Source organism: Martes martes (assembly GCF_963455335.1).
Source record: "Martes martes genome assembly, chromosome: 16".
NCBI lineage: Eukaryota > Metazoa > Chordata > Mammalia > Carnivora > Mustelidae > Martes > Martes martes.
The window spans coordinates 30,294,473-30,322,007 of NC_137904.1; the positions used below are offsets into that span (position 1 = coordinate 30,294,473).

The window sequence follows — 27,535 nt, forward strand, 5'->3', positions numbered from 1 at the left end:
GGATGGTTTCCCTAATGGTTTGGATCCCTTTTGTTCAACACATTTTTTTAAGTGAGTGAATAATGTTTTGTTGGGGAAGCTTAATCTACTTTATCTAATAGGACCACTGTTCTAATAGATTTACTTTTCTTTTGGTAATTTAGGAAGACTAGAGACTAAATGGTTTGGGTTCCTTATAAAAAGAAACTAATGGGAAAATTCTGCTTCAGGTTCTTCTATTAAAAGAGACTAATAAATTTGTACAAATGCTCATGAACCAGGAAGTGCTTCTCTGATTATGACCCGTGCATTGGAGTTAGCTACATATGCTGAAGATGCTTTTCTGGAGTTTTGATTGCTTTTGCTTGGAGATAAGACTGCTGTAGCACCTCCTCTTACTGGACTTCACTGCTTTGTTTTACCTTCATGCAGTTTATACAACTAAATGTATTGCCTTTTTAATTGTTCCCATGGCACATTTTATAACTGTCCTTCTATTTCCAGTGACAGCTCATTCTCTGTCTAAACTAGTGGTGGCTTAATTAGTTTTCATTTAATTGCTTTTCAGAGGCATAGAATTTAGAAATTTAATGTGATATGATTAAATCTTTTGACAGTTGTAATAGACTTCAGAATGAAAATATTTTATTTTTATACCTTGGGCCAGCCTGTTATGTTTTAGATATCTATATATTTATCTGGCAGTGTTATTCTATTGAAACTGAAAGCTAAGAAATTTTGTTTTTATAATTTCTTGATCATCTAGTATGTCTTTTCTTCACTCCTTCACAAAGAAGAACATTTCCTAAATTACATATGTTTTTCTTAACTTCAGTGATTTAGGCATGGCATAAATTCTATGCCTTTAGATGCCAATGAACCAGCTCCTTACTGTCCCTGTATAAAAATGTGTATAAATATTTGTAACTGCTTCCTAAGGAGATGTCATTCCTGTAACATTTGACCTTTGGTGATTCAAAAGGGTACTATCCTACCTAAAATTTTGAGGTTAGGTAATTATGAGATGTTCCCTTCTGGACTTAAGGAGAAGACCATTCTGGAAGGATACTTTATAGAATTTTACCCTTGTATCCAGGTTACCCAGAATAAAGGAGGTTTGAAGGAACCATTCCATTTTTCATTAACATCAGTGTCTCCGAATCATAGATAACATTTCTAGACAAAGGACTTTTTTTCTCTGTATATTCCTTTTGGTTAGGTATCTGAGAATTTCTTCTCATTGTTTGTTCTTTATAACATGTGTGCTTTTGATAAAGGTGTAGGACCTCTGAAAAGAAAGTAGAAAGATAACTGTCCATGCCTCATTCAGACTTTGTTTCCCACCTTGGTGACTGATCCTCTTGTTCAAGACTTGTGGGCTGTACCTGTTGGGTAACTTAATAACAACTCTCAAGTGGCTTTGGAGTCATCCAGACAGAAAACCTAGAAAGATCTAGTTCATCCTAAGTTTGTTTCTCTTCGTTTGTGGCTTTACTATAGCAATTGATGTTTACCAGTAAAGAACTCAAAGCATCTGAGATTGAAAGACAGACTTATGCCTGGCTCATGTGAAGAGCAGACACCTTTGTCCAACTCTACAGAAATAAACACTGTATAGAAAAAAAGTTATTGGAAGTGGTGGGGACATCATTTATGTACATTCCTATGGAAGATGATAGTAGGAGAAGGAAAATTGAGACAGTTAAGTAAAATGAGTTCTTATACTTTGGAGCAGGCTTTGATAAATCAGGAATTAGTGTTACAATAAACTTTTCTATAAGTAGGGACAGAGTTCTGGACTCAAGAGAAATATTATTTTTGTTGTACAATTAAAGAAATCTAAATAATTTCTAAGAAATTCATTAATCCAGAAGATACTTTTTCAGCACCCAGTTTTTCCCACTATCAAAGTATTTGTTTACTGAAGAAAATGAGACACTTAAAAACACAAATTGGTTTGATTCAGTTGATTTTATAATGATTCATTTATGCCTGCTTTGACTGATTTTATAATGATCATTTATGCCTGCTTTATGTACTTAGCATTTGGTGCATAGGACGTTTAAAAAAAACAAAATAATACTTATTTGAGAAGTACAATTGGGTAGGCAACAAGGAGCTTATTTAAGTCAAATCTCTGCTGGAGGGATGTTCATATAGAGGCATGCTTTTATTTTACAGAGATTTTTGTGAAGTGCTGAGGGAAGAATATTCCAAAGCATTATACTTCACTGTATCTACAGTTGTCATTACAATCTGAGGCAGAAAGACTTAGTTACTGTGTCTTAAAGCCATCGAAGACAAGAGATGCTGGTGGCAAGAAGCGAAGAGATTTGTAAGAAACACCGTTTAGTCATCCAGTGGTGAGGCTAATTAGCGCCATGATTTCAAAAACTAGAGTTGAATGACAAAACCATGACATTGAAATCATGGCCTTGAACATTTCGCTGAAACTTTCAACAGGTTTATTTCCTACTTATCTGGTCTTCTCAGCATCTGTAGAAAGAATTTAAGGTTCCTAGTGCAAAAAAATCGTTTTACTTTTTTAGGCAGAGATGTGTTCGTTATTTCTTAAAATAATTCTCAGATATGAAAGATAATCAAGTTCTTTAGAAATTTTGACATATTTCTTTGCATACATGATGTGGTTTTCATTTAGTAGACTTCCAGATACTCTTTGTGATTATAAGGTGACGAAAAGCCCAGGCATACTTGTACCTTGAGTATTCAAAGCCTATGTGGGATCAGTAAGAGGATTATGGATGAGGGCGAAATTAAAAGAAGGCTTAGTCGTGACCTGTGAACAGTCCCTCAGAGGGGAAAAAGGAGGTCAGTAATTTTACTTTGACACTATTTATTCTTGAAACAGTTAACAAATATTCAAACTCAGATGTTAAGATTGGCTTTTTTATTAGAAAAGAGAAAGTTTATGCATATTTCAACTCTAATCTGATGAACACCTACTTGTCTGTATAGAATCAAAAATTTTTTGTCCATGAGGAAGGTGATCGGCCACATCCCTCTCCTTCTGATTTAAATATTCCTCTTATTCTTCTTTCTAATATTTGTAGGATGTTAGAAGATGAAATTCAAGTTAACAATGTGGAAAATTTTAGCTCAGCACAATTAAGAAAAGAAAAAGATTGCCCCACTTGAAGATGAAGAAACTATAAAGAAAAGTAGAAGAAGCTGTTGGGAAAGCTTTTTTTCTGATGACACATTGCTTCTTTGAATAAATCTTTGTGTCAACTAAAACCTCGCCTTTGCTTTCTCTATTGCAAGCACCAAGTCCTTGACATGGCTTTAAGTCTTTCCTAAGCATTTTGAGAAGGAATTGATGGAATTCTCCCCACTGTTGATATACTGGGGTACCATATATTTACAAGGCGTTTTTTGGCCAAAAGACCCAACTTCTCTTTTTTGTACCTTTATTACTACATCTTTAATGCAAGGCCAGACTGTTTATGCATCTGTTGCTTGAGACCGTAGTGGCAGAGGGACAATATTGGGGGCAGTATTAGAATTTGTTTAAGTCTGAACCGGGAATTCCATTTGTCTTAGTGACATTAGTGTCAAACTGTTAGTGCCACACTATTTTAAATTGTGTCCGAGGCTTATGCTTATAGGTGCCATCTATAAACTTAGAAAGAAACAAAAGAGTCTCTCCCCATTGAATATGTAAGCCCAGTGAGCAATTAAAAAGCAGCTTGGGACCTCACCCGGGCAACTAGCCGGAACCAGAGCTCATGATAGTCCCCTGGATATTGTTGAAAACTGTCAGAGAAAAGCTAAAGCAAATAATCAAAGTGAAAATAATTGTTCCCGGGAAAAGTCTTGTTTTGGAAAGTTGGTGTAGTGGAAAGAATAGAGTAGTAACTTAACAAATCTTTGGTTCTAGTCTTAACTCTGCCTGTAATTGCCTGTTTGGTAAATTGCTTTGAAACCCAAGGCTTTCTTCCCATAAGAAATGAAGGAATTGAAGTAGATTATTTCCAAAGCTCCTTCCAGGTTGAAAAATCTATCAGTGTGTACTTTGGATCACCTTTGAAGAATTTTTTTAAGTTAGGGTATAATTTACATATAGCAGAAATGTGCATGTCTTAATCATACAACTTGATGTATTTTTATACCTGTATATATCACTACTCAGAACAAATTAGAATATTTCCATCATCCCAGAAAGTTCCTTCATGCCCCTTCCAGTCAATATACTACCTTTGACCTAGAGATTATCACTATGACTTTTATCATCATAAATTAGTTTTGTCTATATTGAACTTCATGTAGATGAAATTATCTTATAGATACTCTTTTGCATCTGGCTTCTTTTATGTAACTTAATGTTTTTGAGATTCATCCACATCTTACATATGACACTAATTCATTTTTTTACATTGCAATATAATATAAATATAACACAGTTTATATATCCATTGCCCTATTGTTTTCAGCTTTTAGCATTTTATGAATAAAGCTGCTATAAACTTTCCTGTACAAGTCTTTTTTTATCATGTATGCATTTTTTTTTTTTGCATGTGAAATCATAAATTTTGAGCATATACCTGGGACTGGAATTGCTGGATCACAAAGCAGGCACGTGTTTAGCTTTATTAGGAACCTCCAAGAAGGTATCCTGAGACAACTATACCATTTTTCATTCTTAGCAATGTGTTAGCCATTCTTGTAAATGTAAACTGTAGTTTTAATTTGCTTTTCTCTGATGAATACTGATATTGGGCCCCTTGAGTGTACTTACTGGCCAGTTGATTACCTTCTTTTGTAATGTACTTGCGAAGCCTCTCACCAACTTTTATTTGGCCTGTTATCTTATTGAATTCAAATTCTTTAAATATTTTGGATGTAGGCCTTTTGTCAGATATTTGACAAATACTTCCCTTCAGGTTATTGCCTTTTCACTTTCTTATTGGTATTTTTTGACAGCCAGAAGTCCAATTTTATTGCTTTTCCTCTTGTGTTTTGTGTTTTGTGCAAAATTTTTTGCCATTTCACCGTCTTGAAGTGATGCTTTTCTCTAGTCATGGTGTAGTTCTGGCCTTTGCATTTAGGTATATGGTCCCTTTCAAATTATTTTTTATTATGCTATGAGGAAAGGATCAAGGTTTAGTTTCTTCCATGCAGTTTCCTCTGGCACTGTTTATCAAAAAGATAAACTTTTCTTCCAAAGAATTTCATTGATGCCTTTTTTAAAAATGTATTTTTCCTGGATTCTCTATTCTATTCCATTGATATATGTGTGTGCGTTTTTCTGTCTTTACACCGCTATCATGCTGTTATAATTACTGTAGCTTTTTAGTCAGTTTTGAGATCTAGCAGTCTAATGCCTTCACTTTGGTTTTTCATGTATATCTTGGCTATTCTAGGTTCTTTGCATTTCCAAACACATGGGTATATGTATACATACCAGTAATTCGTGGTGTGGTCCACTGATCTCCAAAAGTCCCCAGGACACTTTGAAGGGGTCTGTGCGTGAAAACTATTTTTATAGTAATGTGAAGTCATTATTTGCCTCTCCTTTTTTATACTGCATTGACATTAAGTCCAGATGGTGCATAAACAATGGTAGGTAAAACTGATGGTGTCTTAGCATAATAAAAGCAGGGGCACCAAACTACGCTTGTAGCCAAAGGTATTCACTCATAGTTAAAAAAAAAAAAAAAACAACCCAAACAGGGGCACCTGGGTGGCTCAGTGGGTTAAAGCCTCTGCCTTCGGCTCAGGTCGTGATCCCAGGGTCCTGGGATCAAGCCCCAATTCGGGCTCTCTGCTCAGCAGGGAGCCTGCCTCCCCATGTCTCTCTGCCTGCCTCTCTGCCTACTTGTGATCTCTGTCTGTCAAAGAAATAAATAAAATCTTAAAAAAAAAAAAAAAAGCAACAAACCCAAACAAACAAATTACAATTTACTGGCAATGTTGAGGACACTTGGGTGGTGCAGTCAGTTAAGCATCCGGCTCTTGGTTTCAGCTCAGGTAATGATCTTTGGGTCATGAAATCGAGTGCCATGTAAGGCTCTGCTCTCAGCTCAGAGTCTACTTGAGATTGCCTCTCCCTCTCCCTCTTGCACTCTCTCTCAAGTAAAGATTAAAAAATATATATATATCTATAATACGGGGCTCCTGGCCGGCCCAGTCCTTAGAGCCTGCAACTCTTGATCTCAGGGCCATGAGTTCAAGCCCCATGTTGGGTGTGGAACCTACTTAAAAAAAAAAAAAAAAAAAGAGGGGTGCCTGGGTGGCTCAGTGGGTTAAAGCCTCTGCCTTCAGCTCAGGTCATGATCCCAGGGTCCTGGGATGGAGCCCCACATCGGGCTCTCTGCTCAGCAGGGAGCCTGCTTCCCTTCCTCTCTCTCTGCCTGCCTCTCTGACTACTTGTGGTCTCTGTCTGTCAAATAAATAAATAAAATCTTAAAAAAAAAAGAAAAAAGAAAAAATGTCTATGATACAGTCAAAATCATTTGTTGAATGGGCTCAATAGCTGACTGGATGCAGGAAAAGAAAGGATCAGAGACTCAGAAACAAGTCAAAAATTATCAAACTGAAGTGGAGAAAGAAGAAAATAATGAAATAAAAAGACCTCAGTGTGAGGAGTATGGGGTAGTGTTAAGTTGTCTAATGTATGTGTGATTGTTACACATGGATGACAAGGATGGCAAAGAAATAAATGAAAGGTTGAAGATTTTCCAAAATTAGTTAAAGATATCAACTCTGAAAGTTTCAAAAAGCTCAGTGTACCCCATAGAATAAAAACAAAGAAAATCATACCTAGATATGTCAGAGTCAAACTACTGAAATCCTGAAATCCTGAGCAATTTTAATGTACTGTTGAATCCTATTGGCTAGTATTTTTGTGAGAATTTTCGCATCTGTGTTCATCAAGGATATTGGTCCGTAATTCTTTTTTTTGACGGGATCCTTGTCTGGTTTTGGGATCAAGGTAATGCTGGCCTCATAAAATGAGTTTGAAAGTTTTCCCTCCATTTCTATTTTTTGGAACAGTTTCAGGAGAATAGGAATTAATTCTTCTTTAAATGTTTGGTAGAATTCCCCTGGGATGCCATCTGGCCCTAAGCCCTTGTTTGTTGGGAGATTTTTGATGACTGCTTCAATCTCCTTACTGGTTGTGGGTCTGTTCAGGTTTTCTATTTCTTCCTGGTTCAGTTTTGGTAGTTTATATGTCTCTAAGAATGCATCCATTTCTTCCAGATTATCAAATTTGCTGGCATAGAGTTGCTCATAGTATGTTCTTATAATTGTTTGTATTTCTTTGGTGTTGGTTGTGATCTCTCCTCTTTCATTCATGATTTTATTTATTTGGGTCCTTTCTCTTTTCTTTTTGATAAGTCTGGCCAGGGGTTTATCATTCTTATTAATTCTTTCAAAGAATCAGCTCCTAGTTTTGTTGATCTGTTCTATTGTTTTTTTGGTTTCTATTTCATTGATTTCTGCTCTGATCTTTATTATTTCTCTTCTCCTGCTGGCTTTAGGCTTTCTTTGTTGTTTTTTTCTCCAGCTCTTTTAGGTGTAGGGTTAGGTTGTGTATTTGAGACCTTTCTTGTTTCTTGAGAAAGGCTTGTATCGCTATATATTTTCCTCTCAGGACTGCCTTTGCTGTGTCCCAAAGATTTTGAACTGTTGTGTTTTCATTATCATTTGTTTCCATGAATTTTTTAAATTCTTCTTTAATTTCCTGGTTGACCCATTCATTCTTTAGTAGGATGCTCTTTAGTCTCCATGTATTTGGGTTCTTTCCAAATTTCTTCTTGTGATTGAGTTCTAGCTTCAGAGCATTGTGATCTGAAAATATGTAGGGAATGATCCCAATCTTTTGATACTGGTTGAGACCTGATTTGTGACCCAGGCTGTGATCTATTCTGGAGAATGTTCCATGTGCACTAGAGAAGAATGTGTATTCTGTTGCTTTGGGATGGAATGTTCTGAATATATCTGTGATGTCCATCTGGTCCAGTGTGTCATTTAAGGCCTTTATTTCCTTGTTGATCTTTTGCTTGAGTGATCTGTCCATTTCAGTGAGGGGAGTGTTAAAGTCCCCTACTATTATTATATTACTGTCGATGTGTTTCTTTGGTTTTGTTATTAATTGGTTTATATAGTTGGCTGCTACCATGTTAGGGGCAAGATATTTAAAATTGTTAGGTCTTCTTGTTGGGCAGACCCTTTGAGTATGATATAGTGTCCTTCCTCATCTCTTATTATAGTCTTTGGCTTAAAATCTAATTGATCTGGTATAAGGATTGGCACCCCAGCTTTCTTTTGATGTCCCTGAGGCAATTTTAAATGTTTCTTTATTTCTTAGGTTTATATTTGGGTGAGGGTTTAGACTTTTGACAGAATTAGGGTGATTCTTAAATTTCTTTGGCATTCCGAGGTCCCCATCTCCCAGTGATCTAGGAGGAATCTTCAGGATATTCACCATTTAAATAGAAGTATAAAAAAACAGAGAACCGATGTTTATTGATAAATAGCTTTGTGCCCAACACTGCTAGGTGTTTTTACATGGCTTTTCTCATTTAATCATATTTAATTAGGATCACAGGTCCATTTCAGAAATATGCAAAGCGTGTGACCTACAGACACCTAGCTCCTGATACTTAGAATTACTTAAAGTGCATTAGGGTGACACCTCAGATAAGTCCAAACCTCTTTTTACCCTGCCTGATCAAATATTCATTTCAAAACACTGTATGCTAAAATGAGCCACGTGGGAATTGAAGAGAATCAACTATTCAGGTGGTGAAAATGTGTGAATGCAGCTGGCAGATGAAGTTCCAGTATGATGAATTCCCAGCTTGTCCTTATTGCTTCAGGCAACAACTGACAGGCCTGACTGGTCATTGGCTTTCCATTTCTGGCATTGATAGGACTGAAAATTCTTAGTGTCACAGATACTTAAAAGCTGTCCCTGTTATCGTGAATACGAACAGTGCTGGAGGGTCCTGATTGCACAAAGATGTAATCAATATGGTCTAGAGTTCTTGACCTGAACCTATAATTATCTGGATGTTATAAAGGTAGCTTGTTGTTACAGAAAATGCTTATATTCAGAACTTTGGGGCTAAGTTGTGAATGGAGAGAAGAAAAATAGGAGCTTTGTCCTTCTTCCTACACTTCACAGTATTTAAGAGGCTATCATTGTAATCACAGAATAGGGTATTCTTATAGGATTAGAACATTGTATCGCCAGGATTTGGGGTGCTGAAGTTTAAATCTTACCTCTGATGTAATCCTAATATCCTGCAAAAAGTTGTGACTTTAATGTTTTGTGACTGTGAATTTTTGAACACCAAAAGAGAATTTTTTTTCATTGATCTAAGGACCTGGATTTGAAGTGCAGCTTTAAATAATAGCACATTTGGGTTTGATATTTTCCGGAATCTGAACGTATGGTGAAAACAGAAGCTGGGTAAGCAGATATTACAACATCCGTGATTATCCCTGGGCAGGAGTGAGTTGGAGATAGACTGGTAGCAGTTCTTAAGTCACTGTCTATGCTGATTCTTTTAGGTATATTGAAATCGAGATTAATTTGCCTGCAAAAACAGTGAAAAAGAGGCACGAATTACTTAACAGGAGATGTGGATCCTGATAGCTCTGTCACTGCTTGCCTTAAGATAACTCTGGTTGGCATTATTATTGGATTACCCTGTGGATAGGATGCCTTGAAAAAGAGGAGAAAGGTAATGTCTTATAATAGAGGGCTCTTTAAGAACAAGGGCTGGCTTTATGTTTCTCATGCTTGGTAGCGGTGCTTGCCACAGAGAGGATAATCAATATTTGTTGCATTGTTGACAGAACAGACGAACAGGAAAAAGAGACAGGGGGAAACAATGAGAGACTCTTAACTATAAAGAACAAAACAGGGTTGATGCAGGGTGGTGGGTGGGTGATGGGATAGATGGGTGATAGTGATTAAGGAGGGCACTTGTTACAATGAGCCCTGGGTATTATATGTAAATGATGAACCACTGAACTCTACTCTTGAAACCAATATTGAACTGCATGTCAACTAAACAGAATTTTTTTTAAAAAGCATAAGGCTTTAAATATACCATAAACAGATTAAAATTTAATAATGCCACATCTTTATATTTCCATTACCTCACTTAAACTTAGCAAACGTGTTCTTGGCTTAGAGTCCTTTATTAGACTTAGCCCTTATGTTTATGGTCACTGTTTCTTTGTTTAAGCCTTTGGTAAACTGTGTGTATCAGTTGGAATATTTGGCAAATTATTTCAAGTTATCTTTTATGTCATTTTTTTAAAAGCAGCATTATGTTTAAGTAGTATGTTTCTCATCTTTGAGAACTTTTACATCACCAGGTAATAAAAATAAAGGAATTATGGCCCTCAAATCACTTACGTTTTGTGTTTCTAGGCTGGCATGTGAATTTGTGTTTTAAGGTTATCTTTATAAAGCATTCACTGTAGCAAATTCCCACTTTCTGGAATCTGTGGTCAAGCCTGGCAAACATCCACTTAAGGGAGTGGACTTGCTTTTGTTCTGGCAATACTAGGCTAACTTTCCGACATATCATTGTACGGTTATTTGGACGGCCTTTTAAGCTCAGCCATTTCATACATGAACCCAGGATATTAGCGTATAAGGATCTGACCTAAATTCCATTAAACCAGAATATTTTGTTGAAGAATTGCCACCGTTTTGGTAATGTCATTACAGTTCAATGACTTGTACTGATGCTCCAGGCAGCCCTGTGAGACACGGTGTCTTGAGTCTTAAACTGGTTTTGCTTTGGTGTGCTAAGCATATTGGAAAGATCACAGTTATTCTATAAATGCTCCGTGTTGAGATCAGAGGGAATACCAAAGTTACACTTGAAACTTGAATTCCCCAGTTACTAATCCCTTTTTTAGATGAGCTTATATACCTTTCAAATGAGTGTTTGCATGATTGGGAAGAGAAAAGACTTGTTTCACCCCTCTGTTTCTCTCTTCCTAAAGAGAACCCTTACAGCATCCATACTAGTCTCTTTGACATTCTCCTATTGGGCTGACTTTTCCTGTGTCAGAAATTTTTAGCCATGAGTGAATACCTTTACAGAGAGTTTTTAGAGCTGTGGTAGGATCCCAGTTCCTGAAACAGGGGGCCTAAGCTAGAGAGACCTTAGTAAAATTTTGGTATGGTGCCTGAAACTTTTCATTTGCTTTGAAACCTGTTCTTAATTTTACTCTTTATTCCTATTCACCCTGTTGATTAAATTAATTACTTTCTCTCCTGTTCTTAAACTTTTACTGTTGTGTTTATCGCCTCATATTAAAGTTAGTTGGGTACCATTTCCCATTCTAGACCGTGAGCTCATCTTTTGTACTCCCCACAGCACCCTGAATGGCTCTGACACATAATAGGCACTCAATAAATGTTAATGAATTCAACATTTCAGCATGGAATATTGAAACCAAATTTTTGCATTTGACTAGACACAGTAGTTGCCTTCTAGGAGAGGAACTGAGGGCTCGGAAACAGAAATAAGAAGGAGACTTTTTTCTTTCCCACTGTAGTCTTTTAGAACATGTGCATGCATTATCCATAAAACATAAATGAAACTCTTTAACACCAAACATAGTTTTCAGCATTTGAAAGGTTGCCATTGCAAGTTCTTTGTTTGTTTATACAAATGAAGAAACTGAGCTTAAGGGATGTTAAAGAACTTGTCTATTGTCATGTAGCTCATAGGCGGTGCAGCAAGGATATAAGTCTCTGAAACCTTAATTTTTTCCGGAATATTAAACAGCATCTTGGCCACAATTGCCTACCTTGATTTCACTCATATGATCAGCAAGTAGCAGCATTATATCTGACCTAGGATATTTATTTATTTATTTATTCTTTATATCATATACTGTGTACATCATAGAAGTCAGCAAATACAGCGCCTCCACTCCTGAATGGCATGTCTATATTAAGGGGCCATTGGCCAGACTTCTTTGATAAAGTTTTGGTGACTGAAGACTGTTTCACCCATGACTCACCTAGGTATCCTGGCTGCTTGCAGAGAAACTCTTCGCCTTTAAGCAGTAGACATTTATTTTCAGCAAGGAAAGCCACTATCAATCAGGTAATGTTTTCTCAAGCTGAAAAAGGCTTTCACTAAAGAATAGTGATTGCCCAAGGTCACATTTCTTTTCCATCTACTTGTGGGCAAATGCATACTAACAGAATATTAGTGTTTGAAATTCATAATTTATTCTATATTGGGCTGTAGAAGAGAGGGAGGCAAAGTGATTATATTTCTCTTAGAAGTATTTTTAATTGCTTTTTCAAAATATGAATTAAAGCATAAAGAAGCCAAAAATGCCCTGATCCTAAATGGACCTGACACCTTGATCTTCTATCATGGCATAGCATATGAGTGGGGATTCCCAAAGGACTTTTGTACACTACAATATTTATTACTATAAAGATCTAAGAGTTCTTCATCCCTTTGAAACTTATAAGGGTGTTCAGATCCCATTCACTGGACTTGTGTTTTCACATGTTTAAATTATTCTGGTTTGTTTTGTATAGTTTATTCAGAAATAACTCCCACTTCAAATTCTGAAAAATAATATTTGGTCTTCCAGTAAATGTGGAAAGAAGAACTCAGCTCAAATGTGAAAGTATACTTGAGATATAAGTGTATTTGCTTGCTTTTCTTGTCCATTAATGCATGGGGACTTTAAGGTCTTAACCAGCCCACTTTATGCCTCTGTTTTTTCATCTGCAAAATGGTAACTAAACACTGCCTTCTATTTGGTTGATATGAACAAAATACTAGTAAACTGAGAGGCTCTAGATTGAGACCCTGTCACTTCCTGCTATTGATGGTAGAATTTTCACTGTAGTTTGTTCACTGTGGTTTTAAGAATAAACATTACGGTTTGGTTTGGTTTATTATGTTTGTGTTTTTTTTTTTTTTTTTAGCAATATAGTCTTAAGAATAAAAAAATTATTAAGGAACACTAATGAATACAGAATGATTAACATTCACAAAAATAGCTATATGCAAATTATTAGATGCCCTTGACTGAGACAAAAGTATTTTGAGGTTGTGACCATGAAAATTGTCATAATTTTGAATTACATGTATCCTTACTTCTGAAGAAAACCTAACTGGATTGTGTATTTTGGGAAAGTTGTAATGTTAAAAGACAGTAAATAGGATATTTAACATCTTTATTTAAATCTTGAGTTACATGCAGCCAATACAGTTCTGTGCTGCATATTAAATTTTATGTAAAATTAATAATGCTGGTTTTTATAATATTTGATTGCTCAATATACTGTGCTAAGTACTTCACTTACATTTGTTTCTTTATTCTTCATAAAATTCTCATGAGTTTAAGGTATTGTTATACAGTTGACCCTTGAACAATGTAGGGGTTAGGGGCTCTGAACCTCCCTGTGCAGTTGAAAATCGACATATAATTTTTGAGTCTCCTAAAAGTTAATTACTAATAGCATCCTATTGGCCAGAAGCCTTCCTGAGAACATAAATAGTCGGTTAACCCATATTTTGCATGTTATTTTTTAAAATACTGTATTCTGATAATATAGTAAGCTAAAGAAAAGAAAATATTACTAAGAAAATCATAAGGAAGAGAATATACATTTATAGTACTATATTCTATTTATAAAAAGAAATCCACGTTAACTGACTCATGTCGTTCAACAGTCAACTGTAATTCTTTTTTTTTTTTTCAAAGTAAGGAGCTATGATTCAGAAAAATTACATACACTGTACTACCTTCCACTTTGGCAGTGCCATCTGAATTTCTTTGTCATGAGCATGTTTTATACAGCTCTTTATTAAGGAATATATATATATACATATATATGTGTGTGTGTGTGTGTGTATTAAAGATTTTATGTATTTATTTGTCGGAGAGAGAGAGCGTGTGCACAAGCAGGGGGAGCAGCAGAGGTAGAGGGAGAAGCAGGCTTCCACTAAGCAGGGAGCCTGATGCAGGACTCCATTCCAGGACCCTGAGATCATGACCTGAGTCAAAGGTAGACGCTTAACTGACTGAGGCAGCCAGGCATCCCAAATACATTTTTGTTAGATACATTTGTAGAATAGGCAGGTGTATAGTGAAAGCTCATGAACTCTGTGGTCAAATGTAGGCTCTGTCTTTATATCCAACTAGGTATTTGATCTTGAGTCTCTTTGTCCTCAGGAGGATTTAAGAACACCTGTCTCCATGGTGCGCCTGGGTGGCTCAGTGGGTTAATCCGCTGCCTTCGGCTCAGGTCGTGATCTCAGGGTCCTGGGATCGAGTCCCGCATCGGACTCTCTGCTCAGCAGAGAGCCTGCTCCCCTCTCCCTCTCTCTGCCTGCCTCTCTGCCTACTTGTGATCTCTCTCTGTCAAATAAATAAATAAAATCTTGGGGCACCTGGGTGGCTCAGTGGGTTAAAGCCTCTGCCTTCAGCTCAGGTCATGGTCCCGGGGTCCTGGGATCGAGCCCCGCATCGGGCTCCCTGCTCAGCGGGAAGCCTGCTTCCCTTCCTCTCTCTCTGCCTGCCTCTCTGCCTATTTGTGATCTCTGTCTGTCAAATAAATAAATAAAAATTAAAAAAAAAAGAATTTATAAAAATAAATAAATAAAATCTTTAAAAAAAAAAAAAAAGAACACCTGTCTCCTATATTGTGAAAATTAGTAGATGACATTTGTAAAGCTTCTGGCCATAGTTCAGGTATGCAACAAGGACTCATTAAATGTTCTCTCCTTGTTAGTTTATTTTAATAATGATGATGATGATGATAATGGCAATAGCTCTTACTATATCCCAAAGTTTTTGTTTTGCTGTTTTATATGTTATGTTTATATACCTATGGGGACTGGTTATGGTATTGCCCTCATTTTATGATTGAGGACACAGACTTGGAGAAGTGGTAGATCCCATGGTGGAGGCCAGGCATTCTCATTCCAGAGCTTGTATTTTGAACTAATATGTGATTTTCTTTGAGAATATGTTCCAATAACAATAGGTTAGATTCTGATATTTCAGGCAACAGTTTAAGTCTCAGAAATTATTATTCCACCCCCATCCCCCTCTAGTTCTTCCAGTTGTAGACTGTCACAATATGACAATTTCTTTCCTGATCCTCATTTGATTCCTACAGTAAGTTTGTTAGATTGGACATTCAGAGGCTCTTCTGATTCTAAAATCTGGGATCCTATATTATTTGGTTATATCCGAAGTATTCTGAGACAGCTCTGATAGTCCTTTAAGGGAAAGGGATTCATCACCCTGGCTTAAAAAGGAATATGTTGACTTCTCTACTGAACTGAAATTAGCCATTTCATGGGGCTTTTGGTGGGGACTATAGAACAGGAATTAACTCCGTAAGCCTCTTTGCTCCTTGAAAAGAAAAACTTCAGGGATGCCTGGGTGGCTCAGACAGTTAAACATCCAACTCTTGGTTTTGGCTCAGATCATGATTTCATGGGTCATGGGATCGAGCCCCGAGTCCAGCTCCATACTTTGGAGGGAGTCTGAGGATTCTCTCCCCCTGCCCCCCTCTCACCAGTGCACTCTCTGTCTAAAATAAATAAATAAATCTTGGGGGTGGTGCAGGAACCTCAAAATAGTTCTGCCCAAATGGATTTGACTTTAGTGATGCTTGTTTTATGTGTAAATATATTTTGTTCAATCTTTAAAAATGGAGCTGTTCTGTTGGCCAGGGGAGCAGATCACTCTCTTGTGGGTGTTAGATTGGCTATTTACATTTGCTTTTGACTGTCACTGCCCCTCTTTCACTCTTTTCTCCCCTCTGTGTCAGTTTGTCTTCTGTTTCTGTTCCTCTCTCCTAGCTTCTGTCTTCCTATTTGGATAATTCTGCTTTATTTCTGTAAGTGAAAGACTCTCCCAGGATGCTGAATATGTCATTATTTTTATAGCACTCCTTAAATGCACAGAAGATTTTAGCTTGGCTCTAAAGTTTGCTCTTGGCATAAATTTGGCAGATAGTTTTTAGCCTGGGTGAGACTTTTTATTGGGATCATGAAAGTGTTGGCGCGTCACTGCCCTCCACTTTTCCTTCTTGAAGTATGACATTAGTGGTTTTAGCTCTTGTTGACCCTTCTTTTTAAACCGAAGCTTTATAGCTTATTAGTGCACAGTGTGGATTTTTCTTATGATATGTTGGAGGGAAAGAAAAAAACTCCTCTAAAGTTACAAATGGTTTCACTTACCAAAATGATTATTTCTCTTGGAAAGTTTTGTCTTTTCTTTAAAATTTCCGGGAGTTGGGTGGGCTTGATGTCCTCTCTCCCACTCTCTTTCCCTACCCACACTCTCACGTTGGCAGAAATGCTGAGAGCTTTAAGCATAATTCCAGACTTCTGGGAGGCAAATCATTGACCAAGGAGTAACCAAGACACACTTTTCTGCTGTTATTTTAAAGAAATGTTTTTGGCTGAAATGGAAGTCAGGACAGAATACCACAGGCCGTTTTTGACTATTTGTTTCATTTACAGAATGTAGGACAAATGCTTTGGAATATCAACTAATTACTATTTCAAGCCACCTTTGGGAATTGAGATCTGTGCTTTTCAAATATATACTTAATCTCATACCTCATCATTTATTGGATCAAATACCAGTCTCATTTGCTCAGCATCCAGGTCAGCGCCTTAAGCTCCAGATCAGGCATGATATGTCACCTTCTGAGAGTTTCTCTGCATTGCCCCTATCTGTTTCTGCTTCATGAAAGGACTTCATGTAAGCATCTTCATTTTTCCAAGGTATCCGAAGGCTTTAATGAAATGAAAACTATTTCCCCTCTCCCTGAAAATAATACTTAAAAAGCTTTTATCTTACATTTTGCTAATCAGAGTTATTTTGTCCAGCCTTGGAGCGGAGCATTCTGAATGTGAGCCCAGTAGGTCTAAGCTTCTGAAGGGTCCACAAGAAATCACTGAAGAACTTTAAGGATTTCCTGGCCAAAGCAAGTAGTGTCCTTCAGTAAGGCTTCAGGTTAGAACACAAACCTAGACATATCCTAGAAGAAGAAGAGTTGTGAGTTTTTTTATCATCACAAACTATAAAATACTTCCAGTGACCTCCATGGGTTGCCTGTCTGCTGTTGGCTCAACCGGATTTTTTTTTTTTTAATTTAATTTTATTTATTTATTTGAGAGAGAGACAGAGTGAGAGAGCATGAGAGGGGAGGTCAGAGGGAGAAGCAGACTTCCCATAGAGCTGGGAGCCTGATGTGGGACTCGATCCCACGACTCCGGGATCATGACCTGAGCTGAAGGCAGTCGCCCAACCAACTGAGCCAACCAGGTGCCCCTCAACCGGATTTTAATGGAGCCATTTCGATACTTCACTCTTTCATCCCTCCCTTTTTTATGGGAGTAAAAAGTAAATTGGGTGCTACTTAAATATTCTCAACTTGATGTTTATTGAAAACTACCTTGCCGTAGGGCATAGCACTTTGAAAAACTGCTTTGCACCAGCCCAGTTTTCCAGCCAGCTGGTTTACCCCCAAACCTGGAGTTTGCTTTACTCAGACTTTTAATTTCTTTAAACCAAATGATCACAGAAACACTTAGGAGGAACCCAGTTTCATTTGTGAGGTTTTTCAGTAAAAGTGTAGTGGAGTGTGGCTAGAAAACCAGACCTGTGAAGAGCCATGACTCTGCTGACACTAGAGGAAAAACAACAGAATTCTGACACTACTTGCTTCCAGTGTTCAGGAGAAAAGAAAAAAAATGGGAAGGGTGGAAGAGCTTTAGGGCTGGTACACTTTGGGAAAGCAAGGGAGCAAGGAAAGTGTGGTTGAGTTCTTTTGTCCCTTAATGGTGCTTTATTTAAAAGTTTCTCCTTGTGAGCCTGGGTGGCTCAATGGTTAAGCATCTACCTTCAGCTCTGGCCATGATCTGTGGGTCCTGGGGACCTGGGATGGAGCCCCACATCAGACTCCCTGCTGAGCAGGGAGCCTGTTTCTCCCTCTGCCCATCCCCCCACCCCAGCTCGTGCTTACTCTCTTTCTCCCTTAAATGGATAAATAAAATATTTTTTAAAAGGTTTCTCCTACTTGTATGTATATGTTCTTTCTAAAAAATTTGGAAAGTACAGAAAATTATAAAGAATAAAATTTTAAAATTCAGGTGCACTTATTCTTAACATTTTGGCAAAGAACTTCTTAGTGCCTTTTTTATTTAAAAGGTTTTAAAATTGGCAATATATTAAATAGTATTTTGTAACTTGCCTCATTTATTATCAGATTTCCTTCAAGTAATTAAATATTTTTCAAAACATAGATAATTTAATAGTTATATTCTTTGAGTCATTTGTCTAGTCTTTCATCATTAAATTTCTTGATTTCTGATTTTCTTAACCATACTAATTAAGAATAAACAAAATTCTTATATATAAATCTTTGGCTTATATGTTTCCAAGCATTTAAAGAAGAATTAATATCAGTCCTTCCCAAATGCTTCCAAAAATAGAAGAGGAAGGGACACTTCCAAACTCATTGTACAAGATCAGCAAAACCAGATATGGACACTATGAGAAAGGAAAATTACAGGCCATTATCCCTGATGAACATAGATACAGAAATCTCTACTAAGCTATTAGCAAACTAAATTCAGCAATACATTAAAAGGATCATATACCATGGTCAAATGGGATATATTCCAGGGATGCTTGGATGGTTTAACATCCAAAAATCAGTCAATGTGGTTTAAAAATCAAATCACCTGAGTAGATTCAGAAAAAGTACTTGACAACATTCACCTTCCTTTTTTTTTTTTTTTTTAAGATTTTATTTATTTATTTGACAGAGATCACAAGTAGGCAGAGAAGCAGGCAGAGAGAAAGGAAGGGAAGCAGGATCCCCGCTGAGCAGAGAGCCTGATGCGGGGCTCAATCCCAGGACTCTGGGATCATGACCTGAGCCGAAGTCAGAGGCTTTAACCCACTGAGCCACCCAGGTGCCCCTCACCTTCCATTTTTGGTAAGAAATCTCAACAAAGTGGGCATAGAGGGAGTATACCTCAGCATAATAAAGGCCATATGTAACAAACCTACAGCTAACATCATGCCTAGTGGTGAAAAGCTGAAAGATTTTCCTCCAAGATCAGGAAAAAGATTCCTCCACTTTGATTCAACGTAGTATGGAAGACTTAGCCAAAGCAATTAGGCAAGAAAAAGAAATAAGGTATCCAAATTGAAAAGGAAGAAGTAAAACTGTCATAATCTGCATATGACAGATATTGTATGTAGAAACTCCAAAGACTCCACCAAAATGCTGTTAGAACTAATAAATAAATTCAGTAAATTTTGCAGGATACAAAATCAGTATATAAAAATCATTTGTGTTTCTATACACTAATAAATAACAGAGAACTAAAACAATCTCATTTACAGTTGCTTCAGAATGAGTGAAATACCTAAGAATGAATTTGTCTATCAAGGTAAAAGACCTGTAAACAAAAACGATAGGACATTGATGACAGAAATTGAAGACACAAAGAAATGGAGTGATATTACATGCTTACGGATTGAAAGATTTAATATTGTTAAAATGTTCATACTACCCACACAGTCTTCAGATTCAGTACAATACCTTTCAAAATCCCAATAGTATTTTTCACAGAAATAGAACAAACAATCTTAAAATTTGTATGGAACCACAAAAACTGTGAATAGCCAAAGCAAACTTGAGAAAGAAAAACAAGGTGAGGCATCATGTTTCCTGACTTCAAACTATATTCTAAAGCTAGTTAGTAATCAAAACAATATTGTATTCCTATTAAAAAAGACACATAGATAAAGAGAACAGAATGGAGAGCCCAGAAATAAATGCATAGATATATGATCAATTAATTAATGACAAAGGAGCCAAAATACACAATGGGGAAAGGATAGTCTCTTTAATAAACAGTGTTGGGAAAACTCGTCCGGTATCTTACAGCATACACAAATTTCAACTGAAAATAGATTAAAGACTTGACTATAAAACCGTTTCAAACCATAAAACTTCCAGAAGAAAACATAGGCAGTAAACTCCTTGACATGGGTCTTGGAGAAATATTTTGGATTTGACACCAAAGCAAAGGTAACGAAAGCAAAAATAAACAGTTGGGACTACACAAACTAGAAAGCTTCTGTACAGCAGAAGAAACCATCAACAGAATGAAAAATTAGCTTATGGAATTGGATAAAATATTTGCAAATCATGTATCTGATAAGGGGTTAATATCCAAAATATATGTAAAGAATATAAAGAATTCATACAACTCCATAGGAAAAAATCAATTAAAAAATGGACAGAGGATCGGACTAGACATTTTCCCACAGAAGTCATACAAAGGGCCAACAAGTACATGAAAAGGTGCTCAGCATCACTAATCAGTGGGGAAATGCAAATCAAAGCCACAATGAGAGAGCCCCTCATAACTATCAGAATGGCTGTTGTCAAAAAGATAAGAAATAACAAGTGTTGGTAAGGATGTGGATAAAAGGGAACACTAGTGCACCATAAATTGAAATTTTGGACAGTAAATTGGTATAGCTGCTGTGAAAAACAACATGGAGTTTCCTCAAAAAATTAGGGATAGAATTACCATATGATTCAGCAGTTTTTATTTGAAGGAAACAAAAACACTAATCAAAAAGATATCTGCATCCCTGTGTTTGTTATAGCATTATTTACAATAGCTAAGACATGTAAATAACCTAAGTATCCATCCATAGATGAATGCATAAAGAAAAGTATAGTATATATACAGTGGAATATTTTTCGGCCATTAAAAAATAAAAAATCCTACTAGTGTGACAACGTGGATAGAATTTGAGGGCATTATGCTCAATGAAGTAAGCCAGGTGGAGAAAGGCAAATACTGTATGATCTTACTTATATGTGGAATCTAAACAAAACAAACTGATCTCAAAGATACAAAGAACAGATTGGTGGTTGCCAGGAGCGGGGAGAGAGGGATGTGGTCCCAGTGGTGACAGTGGTCAAAGGTGCAAACTTCCAGTCATAAAGTGAGTAAGTCCTGGGGATGTAATATACAGCATGGTGACAGTGGTTCATAATACTGTAGAGTATATTTGGAAGTTGCTAAGGGAGTAGATATTAAAGTTTCTCATCATAAGGAAAAAAATTGTAACTGTGTGTGTTGATGGATATTAAATAGACTTACAGTGATGATCATTTTACAGTATATAATCATGTACACCTGAAATTAATATGTTACATGTCAGTTGTATTTTAATTTTTTAAATGTAAAAAATGGTTAAAACATCAAATTTTCTTATATATATATTATCAAAAAATAAGAAAATAAGTTTTATTTTTGGAAAAAAGGTAATTTTAATGTATATTTATTTATTATTGAAGTTAAACATTGAAAAATTGTTAATTAACCATTGTCTCTTACCTTTGGAGTTTTCCTATTCTCATTGATTCTAAGACCTCCTAAATATATATAGATACAGATATATATCTATGTATGTTGATATATCTATATATCTCCAACTTTTGACTTTTAATCTGTCTATATCATTATGTTTGAAATTAGTTTCTTACAGACAGCATGTTGTTGAGTCATGTTTTAAATTATCTACCAATCTGTCTTTTATTTGGTGTTTGTAGACCATTTAGATTGAATGTTAGGGCTGAAGTGTACCATTTTATTTATTGTTTTCTATGTGTTTTTTTGTTTTGTTTTGTTTCTTAGTTTTCTTTTCCCTGATTTCCTGTCGTTGCTTGAACATTTTATAAAATTCCATTTTGATTTATCTATTTTTTATTTTACTTCTGTGTAGCTTTATACATATGCATATGCATATAGATATTTATTGATTGCTTTAAGTGTACTACTTTAACTATACAGAAGTTAACTATACATAAGTTATTTATTTTTCAGTCTGTTTTCTCTATATTGTTCGAATTGGGTAATTCCTGTTGATTCTTTCCACTGTTTCTCCATTCTATTATTGAACCTATCCGCTGAACTTTAACTTTGCTTATTGTGTGTGTGTGTGTTTTTAAGATTTTATTTATCCATCTGAGAGAGAGAGTGAGAGAAAGCATGAGGTAGGGGAGGTCAGAGGAAGAAGCAGACTCCCCGTGGAGCTGGGAACCCGATGCGGGACTCTGTCCCGGGACTCCGGGATCATGACCTGAGGTGAAGGCAGTTACTTAACCAACTGAGCCACCCAGGCGCCCTGCTTAATTGTGTTTTTAAGTTCTAAAATTTACATTTGATATTTCTTTACATCTTCTACATCTTTGCTAAGAATTTTATTTACCTTGCTGAGGCTTTCTACTTTTTCATTTTTTTTTCTTGTTCTTTGAAACAAGAAAATTTTTATCATGGCATTTAAAAAAACTTTGTCAGCTAATTTTAACATTTTTGTCATCTCAGTGTTGACATCTGTTAATTGTCTTTTTCCCATTCAGTTTGAGATCTTCTTGGTTCTTGGTATGTTGAGTGATTTTCAGTTGAAATTTCCTAAGATTTGGATCATATTTAAACCTTTCATTTTGACTGGCTTTCTCAGATATCACTCTGGCAGAGAGAGGTAGAAGTCCTGCTTGGCCAGCCTTGCCATCCAAGGTCAGGATACTATGGACAGAGATGGGAGTTACAGTTTCCCATCTGGTCTCCACTGAAAGCACTGTGAGGTCATTACTGCTGGCTGATGAATTAAATCCTAACTTCCTCCCAGGCCTCCTCTGACAGTGTCCAAGTGAGGAGGAACAGGAGTACTTCTTTACTGCCAGATGAGGATGGAAGTCCAAACTCCCTGTTCTGACACTCCATGTGTGTTAGGTGGTGGTGCTTATTAACAGCTGGCAGGAATGAAAGTCCTTACTCCTACCTAGCTTATTCTGACACCATCCCAGTGGAGGTGTTGGGCATCTTGTTATACCCTCACTAAGCTTAACGTCTAGGTTCCCCACTTGGCCTTTGCTGCTGTGGGTGGTGGTAGAACCAGTTTTTCTTTGTGGTGTTTGTAGAGTAATACATTATTTTCTGTAAGTTTCTGTCCAGTGAGGCTGTTCCTTTCATATTCCTTTGGCTAGGGAGATCAGGTTTTGGTTCAAACATTTGTTTTTAAAGATTTTATTTATTTATTTAGGGGAGAGAGAGAGAGAGAGAGAGTGAGAGAGAGACACACACACACAAGCAGGGAGAGAGGCAGAGGGAGAGGGAGAAGCAGACTCCTTGCTGAGCGGGGAGCTGGACCGATGTGGGGCTAGATCCCAGGACCCTGGGATCATGACCTGAGCCAAACTCAGATGCTTAATCATCTGAGCCACCTGGGTGCCCTAGCTCAGACTTTTTTTGTCCTTATCCATTGGCATTTTCAGGTTTCTCGCTTTTGCACCTCTAAGGCTGGGATATTTGAGGCACAAAGAAAACTCAAAGATTTCATGTTCGTTGTATCAGTACTTGTGTCCTGAAAAGCCCAGCTTGACTGCCTTTTTTTCTCCACCTTTCAGAATCATCTGATGTTTGTTTTATATGTAATGTCCAGAATTTTTGTTTGTACCTAGCTGGAGAAATGAGCACCTACTGTCTTCCCTTAAATAGAATCAGCTTTTGCAATTTACTCAAATCTTTCAGCAAAAATACACTGTATATGTCTGTCTATATGTATATGAAAAAGATGATATATCTTATAAGTGAACCTTCTGTTCCTGATTTGGTCAGTATCAGGAGTCAACAAATTTTATTTCTAAAGAGCCATATAGTAAATATTTTAGACTTCAAAGGTCATACTATAATGGTAGGTACATTTGAATTTTTCATTTCTTCCTTGATTCCTTCTGATTTACCAGTATTTAAGAGTGTCATGTTCAGTATTACACAAGCTAAAATCCAAGCTAGAAGTTTCATCTACAATAAAATAAGCTAAAGTTTGCCGGTACCATTTTTCTTTTTGAACTATGTTGGAAAAAACTGGGAAAGAAAAACATTGAAACCATGATGGCCACAGAATGTGCCTTGACCAAGTATAAGATTGGGTTTGTATTTGAAATCTTGAGACTTGCTAAGTCTGGGTGAAGCTTCGCTTTCTTTCCATTTCTTTTATCTGGCTTTATTCTTTTACAAATAGAGTTTGTAGACCAGTCTCTTCTCTTCTAGATACCTTACTAGTAAACCTGCAGAGATCTCAAGCTCCCACTTCTCTGGAAATGAGATGGTATTCTCTCATATGGCAGGTGATTGGAGTTACTGCCTCTGTTTTGTTCCTTTGTGTTCTGAGTATCTAGCAATTGCAATGTCATTACTCAGGGACGTAGTACACCTTATAAAATGAAGAACCCATCCCAAAGATCAAAATATTTTCTTTCCCCAAATCACTGTGTAGATTCTGTCACAAACTGCTAGAATCTGATGCGAACTAGGATTTTAGTGAGCTCTAGACTCATTCAATAACATCTCCCAACGTAGAGACTAACTTCTTAGGATTCTGGTGCTACTATCTGAAATACACATTATTTGCTTGTTTTCTAACCTGGCTTTATTATTTCTTATTCCATATTGACACTGAAAAAAAGTGTGTTATGGTTTTTAGATTACCTTCCCAAAAGTTGACAGTTCTTATGCTTGTCAATTACTTTAATATTCTGTATATTTTTAAATGGTTGCTTGGTCGGGAGTCTCTAGACACAACACTTCACACTAAGTAAGGCTGACAGTTAAGTGATGTGGAAGCCATTATCTCACCTTTGTGCTTGCAGGCTGGGGCCTCTTGCCTTTTCCTATTTAATAACAAATAGCATTAGCATTCAGGAACTTTTTAACACCTATTGAGGGCAGGATTTTTATAATCCCCTCTAAGGGAGGATTTTAAAAATGAATGACTGAAACCTAACAAATGTAACATACCAAAAAAAAGAGAACTATGCATCAGTCTTACGTTGGAATCTTGAGTCATAAATCTCAAATAAAATACCAACAAACCAAATTAAACATTACAACAAGAGAATCACTTACCATGATCAGATATGATTTATTCCATGTTAGAAAAATCTATTGTTATGTAATATTAACTGGTCCAGTAAGAAAATATAATCTCACTAGATGTGGAAAAAGGTATTTTATAAAATTCAGGGTTTGTCCACGAGGTTTATCCTGTGAAAACTAGGAATAGACAGATTCATCTTTTAGATAATAAAGAATGGCTGTCTTAAACCAAAAACCAGCATCGTTTTTAATGTGGGATATTATTAGCATTTCTTCTAAGATCGGGAATAAGGCAATCATGCCATGCCCATTTTTATACAGTTACTCTGAAAATTCCATAATATTAAACCATAAAGAAGATATAATTACAAAGTCACAATTTATAGATAATACAACTTTTGATCTGGAAAATTCAAGAGCACCAACTTTTAAAGAACTGATTATATTGATCAGATACTTGGTTAATATGCAAAATATCCATGTGATTTCTATGAACCAATAAATACTAATTAAATGAGCTATGAGCTAATTCTTTAAAAAATTTTTCTCATGATAGCACCAGAAAACCCTAAAAAGAAATATGGAAAGTCTATAATAAGAAAAACTGTAATTCTTCAGAGAAATATGTTTCTTTATAAGGAAACTGACTAATGTAAAAACTGCAGGTATTCCAAAGTTAATTCAGTACTTTCAGGGATCTCTGGGTGGCTCAGTCAGTTAAGCATCTGCCTTCTGCTCAAGTCATGATCCCAGGGTCCTGGGATCGAGTTCCGCACTTGGCTCCTTGCTCAGCAAGGAGCCTGTTTCTCCCTCTGCCTGACACTCCTCCTGCTTGTGCTTGCTCATTCTCTCTCTGACAAATAAATAAATAAGATCTTTAAAAAAAAAAAAAAAGAACTTTCATGCAATATCAGTCAGAATACCCGTGGATTTTATTCGTGTCTCAATAAAATTATTTGTTAGTGCATTTGAAAGTATAAACAGGCAAGAATTGCTGAGGTAATTTTTCAACTTGGCACTGAGTAGGTAACTTTACTACACAATATTTTATTATGAAAGATTTCTAACCTACAGAAAAAATTTAAAAATATAATCCAACAAATATATAAACATTCTCATTAAATAGTTGCCAACATTTTATAATATCTCTCTAGCCAGAATAACGTTTAAATAAAAATGAACGAACTGTGAGGTCTGTTTTAAGAGTGATCTCAGCTACAGACCCATTTCTTTCCTTTTCTTTAAAGCACAACTCCTCAAAAGAATTATGTGTCCTTTCTGTTATCAGTTTCTCCGTGTGTGTGTGTGTGTGTGTGTGTGTGTAGGGACACGCACACATGCTCTCTCTTCTCTTTAACTGCTTAATAGAAAAAATTTCAAACATATGCAGACATAGAAAGATTAGCATAACGAACCGCTGACCATCAGGTAGCTTCAATTCTTGGCCAAACTACTTTTATATCTTATCCCACAACCTCCCCAGATTATTTTGAAGCCAATTTCAGACATCATGTTATTTCACTTATACATACTTCAGTACGTATTTCCACAATATAAGGAGTCCTTTTTTAAAGCATAGTATTATCAGGTGTGAAAAAATTAACAGTGATTCTTTGATATCAAATTTCCAACCCATGTAAAATTCCTTAGCAAATGATTATCTCATTTTTAAAAATAACGTTCCAAGTAAGACCTGTGTACATTGCAGTTGGTTGATATATCTCATAAGACCCTCTATTTATAGGTTTCTCTTCCATCTCTTTTTGTCACCTCCATATATTTTTTGAAGAAGCAGGACCATTTATCCTACAGTGTTTCCTTTCCCATGGATGGAATTTTGCTGATTGCATCCCCATAGTGTTCTTTGGTTTCTGAAATTTCCTGTAAATTGTTAATTACACCTAGAAGATTGGTTAGATTGGATTTTATTTTTTGGCAAAAAATACTTTTTTATGAATTTATGTCATGGGCATCTGAAAAAGCTATAATCTTTATCTTCTGGACATAAAGTTACATTTCTGTTAGTTAGATTTACCTTCTTAATTGTGTATCCTCTGATACCATGTGTATATATTATTAAGTTTACACACACACATACACGAACATCTCTCTTATCATGGATTTAGAAAAGTGAATTATAATCTCATGCTACTAATTTTCTCTTTATTTCTCCTTACATTCTGTAGCCCTTCTGTACAATCTTAATGTTATGTGATATGTAGATATGCATAACTGTTAGGGATTCATTATAGAATAAATATAACATACCTGCATATCCTTTTTAACATTTCTAAGTGCCCCTTTTTTTCTTGTGTAGTGCTTTTTGTTTAATTAAGATTGCGACCCCTGCTTTTCATTTTGTCATATGAACATAGAAGAATACTAAACTGTGTGAAGTGTTATGCTAAAAAAAAAAAAAAAACCCAGTATGTATGTAGACAATGTTATAGATATAGGTATTTGAGAAACTAGAAGGAAACAGACCAAAATGTAAATAGTTTTTAACCTCTGAGTGATGGGATTATGGGCAATTTAAATTTTCTTCTTTAAAGTCTTTCCAAAGTTTTTTACAGTGAACT

The 27,535-nt window shown here is 36.2% G+C and overlaps 1 protein-coding gene across 6 annotated transcripts in view; it reads left to right on the forward strand.

Annotated features, from left to right (window-relative positions):
• Window positions 1-27,535, forward strand: part of BCAS3 (BCAS3 microtubule associated cell migration factor) — a 581,171-nt gene that overhangs the window by 321,158 nt on the left and 232,478 nt on the right. Inside the window, exon 23 of one of the 6 annotated variants that reach the window (XM_080825318.1) lies at window positions 3,051-3,230. The exons of the other annotated variants lie outside the window; for them this stretch is intronic. Within the exon in view, the coding sequence (XP_080681444.1) occupies window positions 3,051-3,058 (8 nt within the window). The 3' untranslated portion in view covers window positions 3,059-3,230. Of the gene's footprint in view, window positions 1-3,050; window positions 3,231-27,535 lie in introns of those variants that run through there. 6 annotated transcript variants of the gene reach the window in all.